General features: G+C 37.9%; 1 protein-coding gene across 1 annotated transcript; it reads left to right on the top strand.

Annotated features, from left to right (window-relative positions):
* Positions 1-800: 800 nt before the first annotated feature.
* SF3B1 (splicing factor 3b subunit 1) lies at positions 801-16,639 on the top strand. Its single transcript, XM_039733825.1, has 23 exons — positions 801-932; positions 1,580-1,694; positions 3,529-3,608; positions 4,744-4,911; positions 5,064-5,298; positions 6,077-6,289; positions 6,676-6,797; positions 7,410-7,607; positions 7,698-7,799; positions 9,316-9,495; positions 9,915-10,001; positions 10,135-10,405; positions 10,679-10,824; positions 10,912-11,058; positions 11,180-11,305; positions 11,699-11,920; positions 12,170-12,352; positions 12,445-12,556; positions 12,644-12,764; positions 13,044-13,175; positions 14,043-14,315; positions 14,798-15,014; positions 16,008-16,639. Exons 1-23 carry the CDS (start codon positions 801-803, stop codon positions 16,164-16,166), a joined length of 3,741 nt encoding a protein of 1,246 aa, XP_039589759.1. The 3' UTR covers positions 16,167-16,639.
* Positions 16,640-17,160: the final 521 nt, after the last annotated feature.

Below are 17,160 nucleotides of genomic sequence, written 5' to 3'. Positions count from 1 at the left end.
TCTCTGCTACCTCTGTCAGAAGATGACGTATGGTAACAGTGAGTTAAATAGTTTGCTTTAAGCCATACAATTGAAGTACTCTGTGCTGGATCATGTTGAAACATGAGGAAAAGCTTTTAATGTAGCATTTTAATATAATCAGCCTTCTGAAACATGGAGTCAAGATTCTTTTCACTCATTCTGTCACCCTCGAACACAACCATATTAACATGAATCTATCTCTGAATTTTTTGCTGTTTCTGAAGCCTTTTTATAGGATTATTAAATCTTGTTCCATATATATAGCTGACTTGTATGAAAAATAGTTTGAATATGTCTGTCCCAGTTGTCACACGCCAGGCCAGCTAGGGAACTAGTTAGGTTCTAATGGTAACTGGTTGGTTCTGATGGTGCTGACTAACAGTAGTGCTGATATGAAATACAGACTTTTTGTCTAATTTGTGCAGATAGCATACTTGATCAAATGTAGCCTATTGAAGAATACTTGAGCCTTCTTAGTGATGTGAGCAGGTTTATCTCATTCACCAGTTTGGGAATAATAAGAAAAGCTGTATGAGAGAGTTTGCTAGAATTTTGAATTACCTATTCTACTTGTCCATTTTCATATTAAAACTCTGTTTGCTGTGCATAGTAACATGACTGCTACATTTTGTATGTATGTATATGTAACAAGATTTGTGTGTGAGAAAAGCTGTATGAGAGAGTTTGCTAGAATTTTGAATTACCTATTCTACTTGTCCATTTTCATATTTTCTATGACCACATCATGTTCATTTGGTGTTAGTTTATCTAATACCAGCATGACAAATTCATCATGTCTTTACTGCCAGGATGATGATGACTACCCTTCCACAAGTCTGCTTGGCCAGAAGAAGCCAGGATACCATGCTCCAGTGGCATTGCTTAATGACATACCACAATCTACTGAACAGGTACGTCTTAAGGCCCAGTAAAATACTCTTGTAAGTATTGAGGAAAAGAAGTGTTAATAACAGGTTTTGTTTTCTGGAAGTAAAAGATGTATGTAAAGAGCTATGTTTTTTAATGTTGCTTGTTACTGCTTTAGTTTGGAATTCCACAGAGTGATAAATATTGGCACTTGTGCATGTAAAGCCAACACGAATATAGAAACTAAACGATCAAAATTTTTAAAAATTGAAATCCAATACTACTTTAAATGAAAATAACCAGGAAACTTAATATCATTTATACTTCTCTTTTTTTAAGGAAAATGTAATCACCTAAGTTTTACATTCCTGGAGTATTTTTCTGTAAAATTTAAAAGCCCCTGCAGATAGAAGGGGAAAGGTCAACAGCATGAAATGCTTTGGTAACAAGTGAATAAACTCTTAAATTACCAAATTTTTATCAGAAATGATTTCATAAGAAGCTCTTTGTTTAGAAAACTGAAATTCTAGTTATGGAAGTACAATTTAAGTTAGTATAGTGTTTTGGCATTTCCTGCATAGCTGAGGCAATAAATAAGTATTTTTAATATTACTGAAAATTAATACAGTAGCAGACACTTGTCATATTAGTCTTCATAAATCAGTGACTAACAGGCTTTCTTGGTTTTTAGTATGATCCTTTTGCAGAACACCGTCCTCAAAAGATTGCAGATCGGGAAGATGAGTACAAAAAGCACAGGCGGATGATGATAATTTCCCCTGAGCGTCTTGATCCTTTTGCAGATGGTAATTTATTTTGGATTTTCTATACCCTGTATGAATTTTTTGTCTTTAATTGTCTTTAGCCCTTTGATTTCTGTTGGCATGCTTATAAACTTAGTTTTGTTTTAAACATCCCCTTTTCATAGAGATTTGGTTGAAAATTTAGATGCCATATTCTTCATCTTTATAATACGAGTTTTCTTTCCAGGTAGAAGGACAAGAAACTTGTCAATGAGCCATTGCCATAGAAACACAAAGGGTTAAAGGTTTCTCTTTTCATTTCGTTTTGGGTTGTGCGTTGTACTTTGAACAACTTGTGTATTGAGTGCTCAGATTCATTCAGTACCTTGATAGTTTTCATTCCAAGTTATAGACTTATAGGGTTACTGCTTTTGAAATGCTAGTAGAGCACCTAATTCTTACCATCCTATGTAAATTTTAGGTGGTATAGCTAAAAGAAGCAAAAGCATATATAAGACTTTGATACTATTAATAGTTCAAGTCTGTTCTGATAATTTTAGAATGCAAGTCAGGAGAAGGGGTGTTAGTGGGTCTGAAATTTTCTTCAGGTGAGTGAGTTTCACGTGTGGCAATAAGGTGCCTGTTGGCTGAAAATTAGTAGCTATTTTGCAGGTTTTACAAATGAGAATTTCAGCCTGCATGAATTAATAGGGATATTAATTATTTTACTTGCTTAATTGTAATTGATATAAACATGTATTGTCAGAATTCACAGGCCCATACTAACTGTCCTTAATTTCTTTCCTACAGCAGTACTGCTATATGCCAGTCCTGTCTGCATTCTTAAGGGTGCAGTTCAACACATCCTGTGTAGATTATGGTGAAAAAGTATTCCAAAGGAAAGTCCTATCAAAGCTAGTGTCAGAAAGACACAGCCAATTGGGCAGTGATCTTCAGCATAGAAATGTTTAAGAAGTTTATTTTTTTCCCTAAAGTATAATAGCTATACCACTTGTATAGCAAATCTGCACATTTTTCTTAAAGAAAAGTGTTTTTCTTGACAAGTCTCATTTCTGTAAAGTTGGGCTTCTTTTAATGTATGTAAAAATTCAATTAATGCAAGATACAGAGCATAAAACAGCTTATGGTGTACAAAATCCATTACCTGTGAGTATTGTTGTGGTGGTGTATGTACTGTATTGCATTCAGCTCCCAATCACAAGTGTCCCTTGAGAAGAGAAGAGGGGGAAAGTGTCATCAAACAGTATTTTGGGGTTTTTTATTTTGTTTTATTTTTATTTTTAATGAAGCCCTGTTACAATATGACACTAGAAGGTCTGTGAGACATGTCCAGATTTGTCAAACTTATAAATGGGTCTTTATGATAAAACAATTTAAACATTACTTAGGTATGCAATAGTTATTTATAGTCAGATAACAAGTAGGATTTAACAGCTTACACAAGGTAATGTTTTGATTATAAATATCTTTCCAAAGTGTTACTAATGGTAAAGAGATAATTTTCTAGGCTTCTATTCTGCTGCTTGAAGTCAGAACTGCTGATGGAGACAAAGGCACGAAAGTGTACGTATTCCGGATTAGCAACCCAGGAACCCATCACTTCTGAAGACTCTTAACTGTGTTGTCATTTTATCATTTTTATCGGCTTTAAAATATTTGTTTGAAACTGCAGTAGTTATGTTTGTGTTCAAACAGGTTAAATTGATCAGCAAACTGAATAAACGTAAGATACATGTAATTTAAAAAATTTTCAATCAAAAAGTAAAATTAAATGATCATGGAATAATATAATACTAGAGCAGGACAGTAGAAGTCCATAGTTTCTGCTTATCCTGTACTCATTGTGCTCCATTCCTGTTGCTGTTCTCTTCTGCAGGAGGGAAGACTCCAGACCCTAAAATGAATGCCAGAACATACATGGATGTTATGCGTGAACAGCATTTAACAAAGGAAGAGGTGCGTGGAGGGGAGGGTTTTCCACTTGGGCTGAGTTTCATGTTGCAGCATTTGAAAGCATGTTACAAAAGTGGGAACATAAATTCTCTTGACTTAAAAGCCCCTTTCTTTGGAAAATCACGTTCTTCATATGTTGAAAATCAATAGAATTTAAAGATGAAAGTTCCCAAAAACATCTGTTCTATGTAATATTTAAGTAATGCTGGGAAAAACAGTCTCAATGCATTTTAGTCTGGATGGGTTTTTGTAGAGCTTGGTCTTTCTCTTGCTTATTTTCTTTCAGAGGAGGAGAGACAAAATCTTAACAGTAGCTGAGAATTACTCAGTGTGAGAGATGTTTGTTTTTGTGAGTTCTATGCATAGGAAAACCAGGGAGGTTTTAAAAGGCTTTTGATGAAGTACCTACAACAGATGTTGCAGTACTGAGATCGGGTATAAGCTTCACATTTGGTTTTAAATATTAAAAAAAAAAAGGAGAAAAACCAAAAACATGCTTTAAAATTTATTTTAATAGCTAAAAAGATAATGGTAATATAAACAGATTTCTTATGTAATACCTACAGTACCGTCTTGCTAATTGGAGCACGACTTTGTAGTTCCATTGACTTATAACTTTGATTTGTCGTATTTTAAGTGAGGAATTAGTTCATAATTTTGGCAGTCTTACTGCTTCTGGATCCACTGATAAGTGCAAAACAGTCTCTGTTAGTGTGCTGTTTTAGCAGTATCATCTCAGGATTTAAAATAAGAATTTCAGGTCTTTTTTATGTCATGATCATGGGTTGTAGTGAACATATTTTCTAAGTCATCCATCTAGTTTACTGAAGTGGTATTTGTTTGAAACAGCAGGTGGGTTATGGTCTTAAGGTGACAGAAACTGATAGCTGTAAAAATTCTCTGTGCATTTGCTGCAAGAATGGCTTTTATTGAAAAAATTAATTTTAAAAGAGCCCCTCAAGCTCAGCTGCTCTGGTGCTATAGATGAATTTGAAAAAAGAGTGGCATTGAAATGAAAGCAGTAGCCAATTGCAGGTTATTTGAGCAAAACATCAAAGTATAAAAAGATATTGAAAAAACTCTTTTAAAGGTGTAATTTGAAGAGTTCTTACATTTTTGGTTTTGTGCTCTTGAACAGAGGGAAATTAGGCAACAACTAGCTGAAAAAGCTAAAGCCGGAGAGCTTAAAGTCGTCAATGGAGCCGCTTCTCAGCCACCTTCAAAACGCAAACGGCGTTGGGATCAGACAGCTGATCAGACTCCTGGTGCTACACCTAAAAAATTGTCCAGTTGGGATCAAGCAGAGGTAATGACCCATTGCTCATCAGCTGTCTACAGAAGATGTTACCAGTGCTAATCCTCTTGAGTGTCAGAAGTTTCTTACTGTACTTATGAACAACTAGCAGTCTTTTATTGTATAGGATGAGATACTGACACTTCTGGTTTTGTCTTATGCAGACTCCTGGACACACCCCATCTCTGCGATGGGATGAAACTCCAGGCCGTGCAAAGGGTAGCGAAACTCCAGGTGCCACCCCAGGCTCAAAAATCTGGGATCCAACTCCCAGTCACACACCAGCAGGAGCTGCAACACCCGGCCGGGACACGCCTGGGCACGCAACACCGGGCCACGGAGGTGCCACTTCCAGTGCACGGAAAAATCGATGGGATGAAACCCCCAAAACAGAAAGAGGTACTTATGGCAAACTGGGAGGTGCATAATAAGTTTTGAATGGTTAATTGTACTGGGTTTTTTCGACTTACATAAACGGTGAGTCAGAATCCAGGCAAAAAGTAATTATATTGTGACATCTAGTGGTTGATGTGGGGAGTTGTTCTTGTCTGAGTTCTCAGCATCGGATTCTGCCTGTGCCTAAGTGGCATCCATGAAAGTATCTTGGCTCAAATATGGAACCAGTTTTGTCATATCTAATGACTGCTGCAAGTTGGTTCTTTATTGTATAAAGGACACGGTGAAAAAGCACACGTTGAATTACTTTTCCTTATATGTTTGTGTGTGTTATTTTTTAATTGTTATGGGGTTTTTTTTAAAAGGTTGTTATTAAAACAAGTTAGAGAAGCATCTCACCTGCCTAATTTGAATTTAACTCTGGTGACAGAGAGCAGTGAAACACTTGTTACCTAATGCTTTTATCAAGGACTACATGGAGTACTTTGTTCAATTTCTAGAATATCTGAGTAGTTCTCATTATTTTTTTCTTCTTTTAGAGTATCTTTTTATGCTAAGGTTCAGCAAGAAGATGGCACTTTTTTTGTAAAACAAATTTCTCTGTTGGATATTTTTAGTGTAAAGCCTGGGCTTTTTCAATATTCAGCAAAGTAGCCTACTTTTTTAAAGTAGTCTTTACGTGTTTGTTAATTTGTTACTGAAAATGGGTTTGAATACTGATAGTATAATTTGAGTATATACTATTCAGCTTTCTGAGAAGATTGGTTTTGTTTTTCCTTAGATACTCCGGGCCATGGCAGTGGCTGGGCTGAGACACCTCGTACAGACAGAGGTGGTGACTCCATTGGTGAGACACCAACCCCAGGAGCGAGCAAAAGGAAGTCACGCTGGGATGAAACCCCTGCGAGCCAGATGGGTGGCAGCACTCCTGTTCTGACGCCTGGCAAAACACCCATTGGAACACCAGCTATGAACATGGCAACCCCTACACCAGGTAAGCTCAGTCCCTTGTCCAAGACTTCTCTGTGTTGTAGGAATGAAGCATTTCCTTTGGTATCAACAGACTTCTGCCCAGCATGCTCTCCTGCCTGTATGAAAGCAGTCAGTGTATGCTCAGTTTACTGTTTTTGTGGCAATGCCCACAGCAGTTCATTTCTGGAGAGGAATTGAGACTAAGGTTACATGTCGGTTGCTGTTCAGTTGAGTTGGTAAAAAAATTGATAAAAGGCTCTGTAAAAGTTTGATCTCTTATTTGGCTACAGAGTTCACATGCTATGGAAACTGACTCGAGAGCATTTAAAAGTTAAATAAACAAGTCATTGCTTCTGCATACAAAAGGATTGTTTTTAAATACCTTTTTTTTTTTTAATTTGAATATAGGTCACATCATGAGCATGACTCCTGAACAGCTGCAGGCTTGGCGCTGGGAGAGGGAAATTGATGAGAGAAACAGACCACTTTCTGATGAGGAATTGGATGCTATGTTTCCTGAAGGATATAAGGTAATTAATCTGGATTAAAATACAGCAGACCATTATGAAGTTTTTTTCCTACCAGGGATTACTGTGGCTTTTTTTCCCCAGAAGTAGAATATTTCACATTAAGTGAAGTATTGATTGTACACACTTGTTTGACTTAAATCCCTTAGAAAGGAGGGTCTAAAGGTGATCTCACAGGCAAATCAGTACTGTGCTTCTCAGTGCTGGAAATGCTTGTCAGGGCCAGAAATGTACTCTGTATGGACTGATAGAAACTGTAAGTCCAGATGTAGACAAACCATGGAAGAGGGTCACAAATACTGAGGCAGCAAGTATGCTATGTTGATTCAGTTATTGAAGTACTTCTTTAATTCTTGGAGACTTCACAGTTTATTATCCCAGCTCTTAGCAGTGGGAGTGAGCTTTCTTCTGAAATGTCAGTGCAGTATAAGTGCAAATATAAGCTCCCAGGGTGAGTTTGTATTGTTGGGAACACGGGATCTGTTGTATGCAGTAACACACAAATCCCCAAACAAATAAAGTGAAAGCTACAACTTCAAACAATGTTTTGTATTTGATGGGTTCTTCTTTTGATATCTGTTGCAGTTAAAATGAATTTTGTTCTTCCTTTTTTAGGTTCTCCCACCCCCAGCTGGTTACGTGCCCATCCGCACTCCTGCTCGGAAGCTCACAGCGACCCCAACGCCCCTGGGGGGTATGACAGGGTTCCACATGCAGACAGAGGACCGCACCATGAAGAGTGTTAATGACCAGCCCTCTGGCAACCTGCCGTTCCTGAAACCAGATGACATCCAGTACTTCGACAAGCTGCTGGTAAAGGACATTTCACTCGTGCTCATTGAACTTCCCTGGTTTCTTTTGATTATGTTGCAATGCCCATTTATTTGTCTGGAATTATTGCAGGTTGATGTTGATGAATCGACTCTGAGTCCTGAGGAACAGAAGGAGAGAAAAATAATGAAATTACTTCTGAAAATAAAGAATGGCACACCTCCCATGCGAAAGGTAAGATGAATTGTTGGCTACTTTTATGTATTCTAATTTTTAAAAATTGTTTGTTTTCAGGTTTAGCTTTAGGTGTCCATGCGATTCTCTTGAAGCTTTCTCCTAAGCTTTGCTATCTCTCGTGGTTTAAACCCAGCTGGTAACTAAGCCCCACACAGCTGCTTGCTTCTCCCCTCACTTCTCTTAGAAGGATGAAGGAGAGAATCAGAAGAGTAAAAGTGAGAACTTGTGCACTGAGATAAGAAGAATCAATAGTAATAGTAAAGGAAAATAACAGGAAAAAAAAAGAGAAATAAACCCCAAGGAAACATGTGAGGCAGATGAAAAACAGATGTTCACCACCAGCCAAGTGATGCCCAGGCAGTCCTGTAGCAGTGACCCTTGGCCAGCTTTCCCCCTGGCTTGTATGCTGAGGCTGGTGCCATATGATGTAGAGCATCCCTTTGGGCAGTTTGGGCCTGCTGTCCTGGCTGCGTCCCCTCCCTATTTCTTGTGCCAATCATCATTCTCAGTGGTGGGGTGGGGTCAGAGGGAGAAAAGGCCCTGACTGTGTCGGCCCTGCTTGGTAGTAACTAAACATCCCTGTGTTATCAGCACTGTTTCCAGCACAAATCCAGAACACAGTCCCATCCTATGGGCTGTAGAGAAAATTAACTCTGTTTCAGCCAGAACAACACACTCTGTTTAGTGCTTTTGTTCTTCCTCTTCTGTATCTATATGGCTTTTTGTTATTCAGTATAATTTAATACTGCTGCTCCTTTGACAGTAATGTCAGTCACTAAATGGTGTAGGCCTTGTGTAATTTTTGGTTTTTTACAATTACAAGAAACTGGATTTATAGACACAGTCCCATCCTAGGGGCTGTAGAGAAAATTAACTCTGTTTCAGCCAGAACAGCACACTATGTTTAGTGCTTTTGTTCTTCCTCTTCTGTATCTATATGGCTTTTTGTTATTCAGTAATAATTTAATACTGCTGCTCCTTTGACAGTAATGTCAGTCACTAAATAGTGCAGGCCTTGTAATTTTTGGTTTTTTTACAATTATGAGAAACTGGAATTATAATGTGTTTTGCTTACAAGGCTTTGTTGCTTTCTGAATTTTGCTTCTTACACTTAAGTTAGCTTCTTATGTAGCTCTTATTTAAGCTCTGGCCTTAAGCACTAGGCAGCATAATAGCAGCCTTTTCTGCAAATTCTCTAAACTGACCAAGCTCCAAGCTGCCTGGATGCAAACAAGGGCTGTGAAGCTATTTTCCAGAGGGAGCCAGTATTAGCTCTGAAGTATGCTTCTCTTGAAAACTGAACACCTGGACACTAACAACAGTGTTTGTCACCACACATTTGAGTTATAACAAATCAGCATAAAAATGCTTGAAATAGTTTTGTGGTGGTTGGGGCAAGCATTTGGACGCCTGTGGATGCAGTCAGTTACACTTCAATTTGGTCAATATCTGCTATATGATTGTTCAGTGGTGTTTCCTTAGTTTAACTGGCAGGTTTTCTGGTTTCGTTCAGGCTGCGTTGCGGCAAATTACCGACAAAGCTCGGGAATTCGGAGCAGGGCCACTGTTCAATCAGATCCTGCCTCTGCTGATGTCACCCACACTCGAAGATCAGGAGCGGCACTTGCTTGTCAAAGTCATCGACAGAATTCTTTACAAATTGGATGACTTGGTCCGACCATACGTACACAAGGTCTGTTGCAGTTTGCTATTTCATCTCTGATTTGCATTTTCTGCATTTTATGCGCGTATGAGAAGAGGATGATACCACTTTTTTAAAATATATTTCACTTCCATGTTTCTTAAACCAAACTTTAAAGTTTTTATAGTGTGATGGGAGTGTAGGCTGTACAGTATTGAGGCATGATGTAAATATGATATATGCATATTTGGAGGTGGGAAGGACCTTATCTGATCTAGGTAATATCTCCAGGCTACATCCTTAAGAGACTTAAGAACTATCAAAAACAATGCAATAGATGTATTTTTTTCTGATCATTGTAAGGCTTTAAGCTTGAATTAATGGAATTGTCTCTGTTTCATGGACTCTGATAGTGCTAAAAACATTATAGTAAGTATTAATAAAAGGAAATATTAATTTATCTTTTTCAGATCCTTGTCGTCATTGAACCACTGCTGATTGATGAAGACTACTATGCTAGAGTGGAAGGCAGAGAAATTATTTCAAACTTGGCTAAGGTAAAATTCCATCCTTGTTTAAGGCACTGAATTAGCTTACATATACCTGCATGTTTATAGGCAGGTATATGGCAGAGCAATTACCTGTGCTGTTGATAAATCCAACTGGTGTGTTTTGTGTTTTGTCCTGCAGGCTGCGGGTTTGGCAACCATGATCTCCACAATGCGACCTGATATTGATAACATGGATGAATATGTCAGAAATACAACAGCTCGAGCCTTTGCCGTTGTGGCGTCTGCTCTGGGCATTCCTTCTCTGTTACCCTTCTTGAAAGCTGTCTGTAAAAGCAAAAAGTCCTGGCAGGCCAGGCACACTGGCATCAAGATTGTACAGCAGATTGCTATTCTTATGGGTTGTGCTATCCTGCCTCATCTCAGGAGCTTGGTTGAAATTATTGAGCATGGTAAGTTCTGCTTTCCCAGACAGAGGTTTTTTTTTTTCCCACTGTATATGTGGAAATTTTTATACCTCAGTGAGGCACAGTGACAGTAAGGTCCTGGTTTTGTTGTTGCTGTGACACCAAGAAACATTTCGGCTAACTCTGAAAGATGAAGGAAGACTAATGTTTCAGTATTCATGAAAATAAGTTAATCCCTTTTACACTGCTGCTCTATTTTTGCCAATTTGAACTTAAGTCACGAGTACAGAAGTGGAACTAAACCCTGATGTCTTGCAGGGCTGGTGGATGAGCAGCAGAAAGTTCGCACCATCAGTGCTTTGGCCATTGCTGCTTTGGCTGAGGCAGCCACTCCCTATGGCATTGAGTCATTTGATTCTGTCCTGAAGCCCCTGTGGAAGGGTATACGTCAGCACAGAGGAAAGGTAAATCTAAAATACTTTCTTTAGTTGGAGCTGAAATGGATGTGTGCCTGCTGTAACTTATTAGAGATGTATTTTGCATTTAAATAGGGTTTGGCTGCGTTTTTGAAGGCCATTGGTTACCTGATCCCACTCATGGATGCCGAGTATGCAAACTACTACACCAGAGAAGTCATGCTGATTCTTATCAGAGAGTTCCAGTCTCCTGATGAAGAGATGAAAAAAATTGTCTTGAAGGTATGTCAGAATGGTAGTTTTGCATTGATATTGAATATGTATGAAAAAAAAATCCAAACAAAAGCAAAAAAACCCCACACCCTACACCAGATTAAAATTGTTGGATTTTTTTCCCTGTCAGGTGGTAAAGCAGTGTTGTGGTACAGATGGTGTTGAAGCAAACTACATTAAAACAGAAATCTTGCCACCCTTCTTCAAACATTTCTGGCAGCACAGAATGGCACTGGACAGAAGAAATTACAGACAGGTATTTTTGGTGGTTTTTTAGCTGGGAAATTATTTACAGTAGAAGAAAATGAGAACGTTCATTCAGGCTAAATACTTATTTTTGTCTGTATGCTGCAACCTGGTTTTTGTTTTTACTAGCAATTTAGAAGTTGTGTAGCTAAGAAGGTTTTTCAGGTTCTTAGGAGGTTATCACAATATTTTACATCTGTGAATGTCTTCATCACTTGCAAGTTGGGGTGATTCACCCCATTTAAGTTCTTAAAAACACTGGATGATTTCTAAAGCTAAAACTAGTTTTTTATAATGGACTTAATGTGTTTTTTTCAGACTAAATTATTTTCAAGATCTAGAAAGTAGATTTTAACTATTTTAAGCATAATTTTAATTCTTATTTAACATATCTGCATTTCAGTTGGTTGATACAACTGTGGAGCTGGCAAATAAAGTTGGAGCAGCAGAAATTATTTCTAGGATTGTGGATGATCTGAAAGATGAGGCTGAGCAGTACAGAAAGATGGTCATGGAAACAATTGAGAAGATAATGGGAAATCTGGGGGCAGCAGACATCGATCACAAGCTGGAAGAACAGCTCATTGATGGCATTTTGTATGCCTTCCAGGAACAGACAACAGAGGTAAGGCCTAGTGCTGGAGTATTTCCATTCAGTATAATTGTAAGCCATTTTACTGTTGGTTATACAGAAATGTGTGCTTCTGAGTTAGATTTTTAGAATCCCTTTTTAGATGTCAGTCCTCTAATCAATGAAATCCAGAAACAATCTCTGGAACGTTTGCATTTTAAAAGCAAGTTTAGATTATGGCAAGTTTAGGTAAAATGCAGTGTTGGTGTTTGTCTGATTTTCCTTTGTTGTTTTTTCCCTCAGGATTCTGTGATGCTGAATGGTTTTGGCACAGTGGTCAATGCTCTAGGCAAAAGAGTGAAACCCTACCTGCCACAGATCTGTGGTACAGTTTTGTGGCGTTTGAACAACAAGTCAGCCAAAGTCAGGCAGCAGGCTGCTGACCTGATCTCTCGCACCGCAGTTGTCATGAAGACTTGTCAAGAGGTAGGGACTTGGCTTCCAAATTTACTCTAGCAGAGTATAGTAATGAGAGGGGAGGGGAAAATGACCTTGTAACTCTTTTTACTTGGTTGTAGGAAAAACTGATGGGACACTTGGGTGTTGTTTTGTATGAGTACCTGGGTGAAGAATATCCTGAAGTACTGGGCAGCATACTTGGAGCGCTTAAGGCTATTGTGAATGTCATAGGTATGTGTTTGTATTGATCACTTGTCTGTTCAAGAGCAAAATAGAAAAACCACTATAAAACTAAATGTGCCTCTTTGAATTCAATAGGTATGCACAAGATGACACCACCAATCAAAGACCTGCTGCCACGATTGACACCTATTTTGAAGAACAGACATGAGAAAGTACAGGAAAATTGTATTGATCTTGTTGGGCGTATTGCAGACAGGTAAGTTCAGTAATGTTAAAATAGCTAACCTTCTTTGTGGGCAATTACTGTAGCAAAAACTCAACTTTGGCTTCTGGGTATTTGCTGTCATATCTCTTGATATTTCTGAAGTTGTGCCTAAAACTTGAAATATTTAGCAGACACACTGTTGAATTACCTAATAAAGGAAATGCTTAAGTTTAGTTCTGTGGATAGCAAATGAATAGGTGCTACAGTTTGTGGCTTTATTTACAAACCTCTTGCATCACTGAAGAGGTAACTCAATTTATTCTCTTTCAGAGGTGCAGAGTATGTTTCTGCAAGAGAATGGATGAGGATCTGCTTTGAACTGCTTGAGTTATTAAAAGCTCACAAGAAAGCTATCAGAAGAGCCACAGTGAACACTTTTGGTTATATTGCAAAAGCTATTGGGTAAGTTGGTTTAATGCTTATCCACTTCTGCACACAGTTAACAAATGTAGTGATGGTTGTTACTTTTCTGGTTAGAAATACTCAAACTTCTCTATATTTTATATGTGCATACATGGTTTTACTCATTTTGAAAAATACAGTCGTGTATTCTTGCTTAACATAGGACATTGCACTTCTGAACAAAATTTGTGGACTGATAAGCTTAGAGTCTTATTTGGGAGTAAGAACTTTTGTCTCATGGATTTTTGATATTGTGACGTGCATTCAGACCCTCTTTATATTATTTCATAAACTCTCCTTTAAATAATTTATCTTCTCTTTTTCTTTCCCTCTCCCCCCACCAAATCACTAGCTTTAGTGATTCTTAAAGGTTTGTTTCCACTAAGGTCATACTGCAAGTCAGCACATTGTAAAATGAGACACATTTGTCACCTTTATGTGTGTTCTGTAAGAGGCTGATGACTGACTGAATGCAGATAGAACAAGCAGCCAGGAGTGCTGTGACTGTTCTCCATTCAGGACATAACCTATCTCTTCCAATACTTGTTTTTATACAAGTCTGTAGTTTCCTCTGGGATCAAAGTAATAGTGGGGAGGCTCTGCTACCCTCCAGAGTTCACAAGAGGAAGAACAGTGGGCAGGGAAAAAGCTGAGTCTAGACAAAGTAAAAAATGTTGCTATGAAAATACATCCTTTAGCTGTTCTAGAGTTTAGTGTTTCATGTTTAGCGTTCAGTTTGTTTCCTAGTTCTCTAAACTTTTTATGAGGGCTAAACCATAGTTCTCTGCCACTTCTTTGAAGCTTAACTAATTTTATCTAAATCCTCACTGAATCTATTGACATGGATGTCCATGTTGTCTCTTCCAGACCTCACGATGTATTGGCCACACTGCTAAACAACTTGAAAGTACAGGAAAGGCAGAACAGAGTATGTACTACAGTAGCAATTGCTATTGTGGCTGAAACATGCTCACCTTTCACAGTGCTGCCTGCACTCATGAATGAATACAGAGTTCCAGAACTGAATGTCCAGAATGGTGTGTTAAAATCTCTTTCTTTCCTGTTTGAATACATTGGAGAGATGGGAAAAGATTACATTTATGCTGTTACACCATTGCTTGAAGATGCTTTAATGGACAGGTGAGTGCACTTCTTCTGTGCTACAGTTACCCTTAGTCATATTTTTAAATACATACCTGATTGTTAATGGTAGCAAATATGCATATTGTCCTTGTTTGCTAAAGGTTTTAAGTGACCAGCATAATTTGGAAGCCATTATTTGCAAACAATTTGGATTATATATGCTCCAATTTTATTAATAATTCTGAAGATTAAAATTACAAAAGCATCTTCAGTGAGTCAAGAACTTCTTCCATTAAAACTGCTTTCGATAATTTCTGTTGTCGGTAGTTCTGTGGAATTGGAGTGCAGTAATTTGTCAGAAAACTCACATCTTTTTTCATTTTACTGATTTTTGATACTCTGTCTCTTGCTGTCAGTAAGTATGGCTTGAAAGTGTTATAAGTGCTTTCAAGAAAAGTGTTGGTGAAAAGAAACAGTGTGCTTGTCCAATTATGTTGCTTCTAAGTCTCATTTATTAATAGCCATTGTTCTCTTTGCAGGGATCTTGTACACAGACAAACAGCCAGTGCTGTGGTGCAGCACATGTCCCTTGGTGTTTATGGCTTCGGCTGTGAAGATTCTCTTAATCACTTGTTAAATTACGTCTGGCCCAATGTGTTTGAAACCTCTCCTCACGTCATCCAGGCAGTTATGGGGGCTCTGGAGGGCCTCAGGGTCGCCATTGGGCCCTGCAGGATGTTACAGTACTGCTTACAGGTATGCCTTGTGTCCTGGGGCAGCTGAGGGCAGTTGTCAGGCACGACTTCTTTCCAGTAGGCAGTAAACAGAGGGTTTGGTAAAGGGGAGATAGCTGATTACATCACAGAACTTGTGTAGAAAGAGCAGGTAACTCAGAATAACAGTTGACTAAAATAGCTTGGCGCTTTGATTCTGTACTGGAAGCATCTCACAAATTTTGAGGGTGTGAACTAATGCCTGGGGAATAAATTAGCAGTGGGACAGGTTATGACAAGTAATCACTGAAAGGATAATGATTATATAAAAATAAATGAGAGGATAGGATTAATAGCAGTGATTTGTCGTTAGCCAAGAAAAAGAGTGAGACATTTAGAAGAGTGCAGCACTATAAACAGTGCTTTGGTTAAACTTGGTACTGCTAGAGCAACACTGGGCAGTTCAGCTTCTGTAAATGTGCATGGGGTGGTAAAATCTGAAGGCTCCTTTTCTGTGTAATTGCACATGACAGTGGCTGTGTTGGCTCAGGACTTAAAAGTCACCTAACAGGTGGGGACCAAGGATTAAAGTCAAGCAGGTCAGTGTAGAGAAGCTTTGGACAGCATAATAATTTCAGTAGTAATTTGCAGATAGGAAATGTCACACTTTTGCAGTGTGGGGACCTCAGCATGAAGATACTGGCATCAAGGATTAAAGTCAAGCAGGTCAGTGTAGAGAAGCTTTGGACAGCATAATAATTTCAGTAATAATTTGCAGATAGGAAATGTCACACTTTTGCAGTGTGGAGAACCTCAGCATGAAGATACTGACATCAGTAGGAAGGTGAAAGTCTCTTGCAGTGTATATTTGTGCAAGTACTGTTTGTATATTGTTATTACATAGAACTGCTCTTTCCTAGAGCTTGTATGTTCTGTCCATTTATTAAATAATTATTTTGCAATGCTTAATTAAATTGAATAAAAGAACATTGGAACTGCAAGCTTTTATTACATTTTGTTCTGTTCTGTTTTCTAGGGTTTGTTTCACCCTGCCAGAAAAGTCAGAGATGTTTATTGGAAGATCTACAATTCAATCTACATCGGATCACAGGATGCCCTGATAGCACATTATCCAAGAATCTATAATGATGAAAAGAACACCTATATTCGTTATGAACTTGATTACATCTTATAATCTTCTTGTTCAGTTGTTTGTGTTTAATGCACAGCTGTTGTTCAGTTAAATGCTTTGGATTTCATGATGTAAAATTTTAAAATTTTGGAGATCAGTGTAGAGCTGGTCAGAGGCAGAGCTAGGTATCCAGTAGCATGATTTTTTAAATATGTCCTTGTTTTTTGATGTTAAACAGTTAAAGCCAGTAGTGACCAACAAAACAGTGATTACAAAGTACTGGAGGGATTTTGTTTTGGATCCATCTTTATGAAGATTTAGATTTCATTCCTTGTGTTTAAAGGGGAAGTTTATTTGAGAAATAAACATTTGTGTATAAAAACTAATTTGTGTGTGGTTTTTGGACAGAGGGTCTTGTAAAATAAGTCCCTTTGGATTAAGTATTTGTTTATGTAATGAATAGATGGTATAAAACATTTTAACCCTTTTTGTCATCCACTAGCTTTTGAATAAATAAGAAAAATGTACCAACTGTAGTTAATGTGTGTATCTTTGTCATCCAATAATGTAGCTGTAGCCTGCCTGATGGTTGTAGTAGAATCAGTTTATTTTCATGGAAAAAGTATTTAATTTCTTGTTACTGCTTCATACGCAGTATCCTGGTGGAGATGGCTTGTTAAATTTTCAGAAATTAGCAGTTTTATTGTAAATTGCATTTGTAAAATGAGTTGATCATTTTATGTTTAAAAAGCTAGATATTTATAGGCTGTGCTATAATTCCATTCAAGAGCTAGGAAAGTTAAGTCCCCAGCACCTTAGGTGAGGCAATTTCTAAGTTTCTAAGAAAAGCATTCTATTTTCTCATTTGCTTTTTGCCTTTTGTGTGTGTACTAGAAAGAAAAAGGGTTTGCTATCAGTAAATCATGTAAAACCCAAGGATAAATGATTTTGATAGTAGTGTAGATTGTATATGTTTGTAAAGTAACAGGAGGCAGTAGCTGGCTATCAGGCACTTTGTTCTGTGAGTCCTTGGCTTCAGTGATTCATTTCCATCTTT

Source organism: Passer montanus, unplaced genomic scaffold (assembly GCF_014805655.1).
Source record: "Passer montanus isolate IOZ18808 unplaced genomic scaffold, ASM1480565v1 scaffold1, whole genome shotgun sequence".
Classification (NCBI taxonomy): Eukaryota; Metazoa; Chordata; class Aves; order Passeriformes; family Passeridae; genus Passer; species Passer montanus.
The sequence above is the reverse complement of the archived record's forward strand: the minus strand, read 5'-3'. Positions and strand labels throughout refer to the sequence as shown.